Source organism: Morone saxatilis, unplaced genomic scaffold, assembly GCF_004916995.1.
Source record: "Morone saxatilis isolate NCDOM2014 unplaced genomic scaffold, NCSU_SB_2.0 Contig3, whole genome shotgun sequence".
Lineage (NCBI taxonomy): Eukaryota > Metazoa > Chordata > Actinopteri > Moronidae > Morone > Morone saxatilis.
Window position 1 is genome coordinate 1,496,994 of NW_023339873.1, and position 8,722 is coordinate 1,505,715.

Below are 8,722 nucleotides of genomic sequence, written 5' to 3' on the forward strand. Positions count from 1 at the left end.
GTTTTACAAAATCATTTCATTTATTTAACTAAAAGGTGCAGAATTTAACCCATTTTTTCGGACAAAATCGGTTGGTGACCAAAGATCTTCCAACTGTTTTAATTGTGCCTTTCTTCGAGTTTTACTACCTGCTTAAACTCTGCAGCTGGTGAAAAAAACCTTACCTTCTATTATGCACTGTGAAAGTGATGAAGGCCCCAGGTTTGTGGCAGAACCCGTCATTCTCTGAAGAACACGGTGTCCAGCTGAGTCATCGTTCGTAAAAATTTTACACTCTCTCACTTAAGTGCTGCCTATAGAGAAACCTTTCATACCCCTTGGCAGTGTTGTAGTATTTCTTTTTGTCTCGAGTCGCCGGTTTTTGCAGGGAGTAAGGGACCTGAAAGAGTACTGTGCACAGGGAGTCGACTCGTGCTTCATTCTTCCGTTTCCAAACCCATTGTATTTATTTTTATTTACCTTAAGAAGGAATGACCTGTTTATACAGCGCAACATGGGACGCCCACAGGCCGTTAAGTAACTACAGTTCAAGTCAATTTTTAATGATTCAGATGGGAAAACTTGGAGTGTGCAGTCAGGAGGACAAACCATAAAAAACAAACAAAACAAAAGTACCAAAACACCAAAATGATTCCTTACTTACAATATACAATTAAACCATAATACAAAAACAATGCCGTCACTTTATAATCAGTAACAGGTTCAGTGCTGCAGCTTTTGGAGCGGTCTGCATCATGTTTTGGCTACTAAAATAAATCAGCGGCTGACGTAATGGAAGTCCTTGTGTTTAAAGATCTGTAAATCATGTTAAACAACGTTAAGAACAACACATTTTACAGCTTTTAAACCCCCTTTCTCGAAAATGGGACGCATGCATATGCACTCTGCTGGATCCTGACCCTGTGTTAATAGGTTGATGCTGTGTATTTATTTAGCCTAACTTAAAGGAGTTCCATGTGGTGAGCCATTCCGACTGCTCCTCTCCCTCTCGTGCTGCGAGTCGTTAGCTTTTTCTCCACATAATAAAGCTGGCAGCAACTCTCTTCTTCCTCTGCCAAGGAGGTCCAGATGGAGTCTCTTCCAAAGCTGGAGGAAACAGAACAGAACCGGCAGGAAGGAGAAACACAGGGTGAGGCTGAAGCCAGAGCAGAGCATCAGTGTTTCCACAGCCGGGGCCGCACTTCATAAAGCATCTCAGAATAGTCGTGTGATATGAAAACCGCTTTACTTCATAGAAGTTAGTGATGCTTTTTATAGTTAACAGTCGTCCTCTAATCGCCCGCTCATTCCCCCAGAATACACCGCTGCAGGAAGTCGCTGCTGTGACGTAGCCGTAATCATCCTGAGAAACGATGGCTGGCTAATGCACACAGAGACTGACAGAGTTGGATTCAGCAACCTCCAACACTCGCTTCAGGCCCTGGATTTCATTGCACTGCCCACAATCGGACTGCTGGATTAAAAAAGATCACATTGTTTACAGCTAAATGGATTTGGGGATAAAGATGGGATGGTAGACAGATAAATGCCCCAGTGGATATGGGTACGTTTTTTAAACACGCCAAGGAGCTTCGTTTAGGTTACTTCAGGACAAACTGCTGCGGTCAGTGCGACAATTTGAGCGACTTTTAAAGAGGAGATTATCATAATTAATTCAAATATGACGTTTATTTATCTTAAAGTGAGCAGATTTGGGTGTTTTAATGCGGTTAGTCATACATGTAATGTTATGTCATGTTGTTTGGTCTGGCTAACTGTATTTTCTTGTTTGTCTTTTTTTGTCCTTCCCAGTGACATACAGAGTTTTTTTGTGATTTGTAAGAACCTGGTTGCCTTGGCAACTGTCAGCACTTGTCGATGGGCTGGTATATTATTCCTGTTCTGCTTTTATTCTTGCTTCTTCTTCCTTCTGGTATAAGCGTGAGCAACCAGCACTACACCATAAAAACAAACCGTATAGGTGTTCTGTGGGTTTGACATTGGAGGGTTCGCAGTATAGTAAAGTGCAAAAGATCTTTGAATGTTTAACTAGTTAAGTGTGTCCTGTTGTCCTCGGTGTGCGTTTTAATCGCTTCTGAAGATGGAAACATTGGCTGCGTTGAGGTGAACTATACATTGAAAACCTGCTGATCACAATTCAGTAGATTAAAAAATATTTTCTGGGATTGTCTCCCTTAAAGGTAACAGGATACTTGTCCAGTGTACCCTCACTCTGATAATCTAATCATGTTTTAATGAAAAACACATTTTTACTTCAGGGAAAGAACATATATTAATAATTATAGTAGATTTAAAGTTATCGATGATCGATTTAAATCATTTTTAAGTCCGAAATCACCAAAGATTTTGGCAGAAAATGAATCGGTAACAGTTAAAAATGTGAATGGTTTGCTTGTTTGTTTTCGTCTTTCTATGAGAGCAAACTGAATATATATTTAGGGTTTGGACTGTTAGTTGGACAGAAACAAAGCTGTTTGAACTTGGATTAGGAAACTCGTTTTCTGACTTGTTTTAGACCAAATGTCGACGATGACGTTTTCTTAGTGACTGCCTGAACCCAATTCATAGGCTATTTTTGTGCCGTTATCTTCGACTTCACACCCCCAAGACAACAATATACTGATGGTGTTAACTGAAGGTCACCGTACAGCAGAGACTTTTTTTCCACACTTGGTGTAAAGGACCTATCTGTACTGTGTACTTAATGAAATACAGGATCAAATAAAGGTTTTAAAGGATTTTGTGGGATTTTCCGCTTTCTCTGTTTTTTCTGATCACTTTATGAAATCGTTGGTTTTTCGACTTGTTTGTTCAGATTTTTTTAGAGCATTTTCATTTTTTTTCCTGCCATTTGTAGAAAAAACCCAGTTTAGTCCAATAAACAAAAAGGACATCGATAAGCCTGCGTTAATGTATTTTCCGAAGGACGTTAAAGGTTCTCACAGAAAGTTGTTCAATTCTAAAATAAACAAATCAAGTGAAGTCATTATTTCCAGTGGTGTCAGCTCATCAGTAGGTTTGATGTGTTTGTTAGTAAGGGGCCTGATGAACTCGGACAGCATCACAGGCAAAGGGCAGCTGTGTATGATATGTGTGTGGTGTGTGTGTGTGTTTTCGGTTATGTGTGTTGTTCTATGTCTTTTGTGTGTGGTGTTTTTCTGGTGTGTGGTTGCAGTTTCCACTCCAGGGTTTTTCCTTGCTGATGGTGTATGAAGGGGTAGTTTCGGGTTATTCTAGGCTACACACCACACACACACACACACAGACCACACACACACAAACACACACACAACACAACACGCTGTCTCTCATACGCTAAAAAAAAAAATAAAAGTACAGTCACACCCACACTTTCACGCACCACACAGAGCCCTCTCTCTTTCTCTCTCTCCACATTTCACACTGGTACTCTCCGACCTCTCCGAGCTGGTTAGGCTGTGCTCTCTCTGTGCTCTCTTTAGAAGGGATTTTACAGTGTCCTGGTGGATTATCTGTCTATTAATAGCTTCCTTTCAAGGCCGTTCACATGCTCCTAAGCGGCAGAGCTGCAGGATCCGAAGGCCCCGGGCTCCGCAACAGAAGCCGCGCCCTGAATCGGGCAAGCCAGATAATTATGTAAATGAAGTACAAGCTACAGTACGGCTGGTAGGCCCAAAAACAAACACAACAAACACACACACCACACACCCACACACACACACACACACACACCGACTACAGCGAGTGTACACACAAAACAAACATGTGTTCGCTGCACTGCAATGACAGGGACTATATGGATGTGATAAAACCTACACAGGCCCGCAGGATGCTGAACTCTGACCTCTGTGTATCCTCAGTCTAGTTTTACTTTGCACCGTAAAAGTTTGCTTTACAGCTGCGCACGTGTACATTTCACATTTGTATGTACATGCATTACATGCGTTTGGATCTGGGATGCACCGTTCTGATCCGATTCTGTCTGCTGCTTCATTGAATTGTGAGTATTGTACGATGCAGCTCAACTTCCACAGCTCTGGATCTTTGCTTTACACACAGCTGCTGTCTTGTACTTGGCTTTTCTGTTTCAGTCTGAGGTTGAGTTAACCAACTGTTAGCTCACTCAGTTTCAGACTCATGGTACATTACGGCGGGTTCGTGGTCCAGTGCAGCTCCAGCTGTACGTATAAATCATGAAATACTGGGTTAGAACTGTTAAATTAATGATTCATTCATTCATTTGTGCTACAACATTTTGGCTAAGGGCTTAAAATTAAGATCTGCCAAGCGTTGTTTCCCAGGACCGGAGCCGCCACTTTGGCAAGTTTTCAAGAATTTGAATATTCATTCAAGGTATAAAAAGCTTTATATAGGATCTATTTGAGGAGGAATAATTGGCCTCAAAAGTATTATGTCCTCCCAAATTCTTCAATTTCCTGACAAAATTCCAAATGTCCCCTTTAATTATCCATTTGTCTTTTACTTTAATTATTATTCTTTATTGAACACCTTCAGTCTTGTAGCCTGAAGCCACCTTGTGTGTATATATGAGCAGCATGTGACAAATCAAACCTCTGCAGTCTCTTTATGTCAATATTTCATAATAGTGCAACTCAGGCTGAGGAGGAGCGATATTTTAAGGTCATGTCGCCCTACATATAACGCATATACATTTATAGAACGAATGCATTCTCACATACTCACATGTTCTGCAGTCTAATGTGGACATTTTTAGAGTCCTGCTTTTTGATCGGAGTTGTCCGTCGGATGAAGTCCAATAGTTAGGCTCTCTTTTTAATCTAATTCTTGAGAAAAATATCTTTCTATCTGCTTTATCTGTGCTGTTTGGTGCCGGGCAGGTAGTGTAGTACGTGTATTCGTGCTGTTCATTGCTAATATAATAAAAATATTGATTGCAGCAGCTTTAACTTCCTCTCCACATTCTGATATTTCACTGAATGTCTGATGCTCTTATCCAGGGCAACTTCAAAAGAATGAGCAGGAAAGACTCTGAATATCTTGCTCAAGGACATGTAGACTGTGCAGCCACCTTAATATTCTGGTCAGCAGTTTTTAGGTATTTGGAGCACTGAGTGATCGTATCACATGCGGGGCGAAGAGGAGTTGTTTCATCTCGTTGGCAGGTTAAGAGTGAGGTACTATCACCGCAGATTGTAGATTATTTTCCATCCTGGTTGCATATGATTTAACATTTTGCTCTGATAAATGACGAGGCATTGAGCTCTCGGTTCCTCCATCGCACCAAGTTTGTGGAACGGGGATTAAAGCCTGCAGAGTACAGGACTCCTGCCAGTCAATCAGGGTTTAGGTTTGTTTGTGACTGGCCCGGTTGGACTCAGCCTCAATAAGCTGAGCTGACACAGGAGGCCAGCAGGTCGTGAGTAACTAGTGGCATTTGGATCAAAACACGTTCAGAATAATCACTTTATATTCGCTTGATGAGATCAGCCGAGGGTTGTTTCCCAGGACAGGAAACTGCACTTTCTGTTTGAACGGTCAGAGCTTCAGGAAGAGAGGATTTCAGGAATTTAACTGATCAGCTGAGTTGAATTTGATGTAGAAAAAAGAGGTGCTGACTGGCCTGCGAGATCTTTAAACGGGAAAATATATATTTATAACCAGGATAAATTCATCAGTCGGCCTCAACTCTTTCTGTGAGGTTTCTAAGATTTCTTAATTTCTGACTCAAGTCACGCATTGAGTCACAAACAACCTGTTTTGTGACTTCATAAAGGTTAATTCTTTAATTCTTATCAAGTCGGTAAATCCCCCGAGGTGCTGTAATGAAAGACAGAAACTTTTGGCAAACAACCAGAATTCACCTCCGATCGGGCTCGTTGTAACCTGCTACATGTGAATGAATGAGAAGAGCACTAACGAGCATTAGCTTCTCCTCCTGGCTCGATGCCTTCCCGCTAAACCTCCAGGCCAAGAGCAGAAAGTTAAACATAGTTTAATCTCATTGCAGTAAACACACGTAGCCTTAAATGCCTTAAATGTAAATACACATATTACATGTTTACTCTGCCTTAACATGTAGAAATGATCCAGTGATTTTATTATATTATATTATATAGCATCTCACCACCATTAGCATTATATTTGACCCTGCACTGGTTGATAATGTATTTAATCGTACACTTCCCTGCTACACTGTAAAAAGACAACAATTAAACTAATAAATAATGATAAACAGCTGTCAGGCTGCGAATAACATTAGTTTTCATTATCGATTAATCTACCAACTATTTTCTCGATTAATCAATGAATCGTTTGATTTATGAAACGGTTAAGTCACAATTGTTCGCAGTCGTAACTTCCTACAGGCCGAGGTAATGTCTATAAATGAATTAGTCTGCTCATTACTGTGTTGAATTATGTTACGAAAGGGTGGCAAAGTCATCGCACTCAAAGTTTCTCACTCATTTGTAAACAGTTTGTGACTCAACGTGAAGCGCAGCAGAATTCAAAATGACAAACGAGCACTTTGAAGTGTAATTTTCGGAGCACGCTCACACTTCAGACGCACACATATACACAGAGTGCGTCTGGTGTGCTGCCTCCAGAGCAGCTTATCTCTTACATAATAAAGGCCCAGTCCTGTTGGGATGGGAACATCAGGTCTGGCAATCAGGGAAGAGCGCCGTGCGTCTCCCTGCAGGTCTGAACTCTGAGCGACCCTCCGCCATGTCTGTCGCTTTGGGATCAGAATGGAGACACCTGCCGACTTGTTCCTCCCGTACATCCATACGGTTTGTGACAGCTCAGCCTGCGTCGCTGCCGTCAGACACACTCACTGCCGGATAATGAGGCATCCTCATCCTCCTCACACAGAGGGGCACAGACATTATTAATGAGTAAAAAGTGAATGCAGAGCAGGAACTGACTCTTTCACCTGCTGCATGCATCCTTTGTTTTCACAGAAAAAGATTTTTGTTGTGATCTATACGTAAACAGCTTATGGACAAACTCATCCTGCTTAAATCACATTTTTGGAAGTTGTATTCTTTATCTATTGTGGCTATCCCCGCTAAAGCTAAACACCCAGTTCATTGTCTATTTATACCAAACAGACAGACCTTGCTGCTGCTGCTGCTGCAAATAACTTATATATAACTTCATGGGTGTCAGCAAACTGTTATTAGCAACAGAATAATAAATCCAATGTGTAAATGTCAAATTACTGCTTAATAATGAGAAACTACTGAATAATAAACTTTATACATGCATCCTGGGAAACGTGTTGTCTTGGACAGTTTCAACTGTTTTAACTTGTGCTGTGGCCAAATTAATGTTACGATTAGAGAAAAGCTGTAGTCAATAGACCTTTCTCACAGCAGCCATTTTGACATGAAGTAGGTGTAGGTAGGTGTGAGTGTGAATGTCTCTCTGTCAGCGCCGTTATGAACTCGCTGCCTCTCACCCAGTGTCAGCTGGGATCAGCTCCAGCCCTCGCAAGGTTTACTTACCAGCTTTTAGATGGCTTTGAGAACATCTCATAGTCTACAGTCTACAGTTGTCCATACATAGTTTATGGTATAATAGGTGGTTGTATACCTGTTATCATATGACCAAAGTTCTGTACGTGAGTCAGGTGATGACAACAAAGTAATCAACTCACAGATGAATGTACAAAAAGCTAGTAAGTTGACCTTTAAGTTAAGGTATAAAGTTACAGTATAAATTTGTTTTCTATCAAACGGACACAAAGACAAGACGACATGAACGCAAGAGCAGATTCAAACAACCGATCATGCATCAAAATGGAGATATTGTAATCAATAAACCAATAAATGTCTATTTAAATAAACAAATAAAGTCTCAGGAGGAAGAAGGACTCCTCAGCAGGAATCAAACCAGTTACAGAGCGTTTCTCAGACCACTGTCTCACCACAACGCCCCGTGTCTCAGTTTTTACTTCCACTGTCTTTATTCCAAGTCTTTGATTTTGTGGCTCTCTGACTTCTGTGGGAGTCAGAAACGTCTGCGTGGTTCACATTTACATCTGCACCAATTTAACTGACTCTTCATCTTCCTCTCCTCTCTTCTCTCTCTCCTCTGTGTGTGTTTGGTTCGTACGTCCAGACGTGCCAGCGCCGGAGCAGCCGGAGCTGTTCCTGAAGAAGCTGCAGCAGTGCTGTACTGTCTTTGACTTCATGGACACGCTGTCGGACCTCAAGATGAAGGAGTACAAGCGCTCCACGCTCAACGAGCTGGTGGACTACGTGACCGTCAGCCGGGGCTACCTGACAGAGCAGGCCTACCCCGAGGTCGTCAAAATGGTGAGGAGGGACGGCCGCACGCATTCAACATCCTCAAGTCCTGCTTCAGACCATAAAAACCAAACTACTTTCCTTGTGACCTCTCAAAGTCTTGAGTTACAAGCTTAGATCTTTAATGTCTTATTTAAATACATATTTTTAAATCTAAAGAGGTAAATCTTTCCAATAGTAACATAACTAACATTACACAGCATTACCTTAATAACCATGTACAGTCAGACAGATTAGAAACACACACTACTTAATAGTTTTGGAAGAGACGCTTATGTTCAGCAGAAATATTACATTACTTTGGTTTTAACAAACAAACAAGTAGTAAATTCAGTTGTTCTGTGTAACGAGCAACAGTGGAGCTGCCCTTCAGTGCCTGTATATATTCAGTAAGTCACTCCTGCAGATCTGTGAACTCACCACACTCAGGTCCTGCCCCCCCCCCCCCC

The 8,722-nt window shown here is 41.5% G+C and overlaps 1 protein-coding gene across 1 annotated transcript in view; it reads left to right on the forward strand.

The window, feature by feature from the left end:
* ppp2r5eb (protein phosphatase 2, regulatory subunit B', epsilon) overlaps positions 1-8,722 on the forward strand; it is a gene marked incomplete in the record, with an annotated part of 57,932 nt that overhangs the window by 37,219 nt on the left and 11,991 nt on the right. Inside the window, 1 exon segment of the mRNA XM_035673571.1 lies at positions 8,086-8,282. Coding sequence (XP_035529464.1) covers positions 8,086-8,282 — 197 coding nt within the window.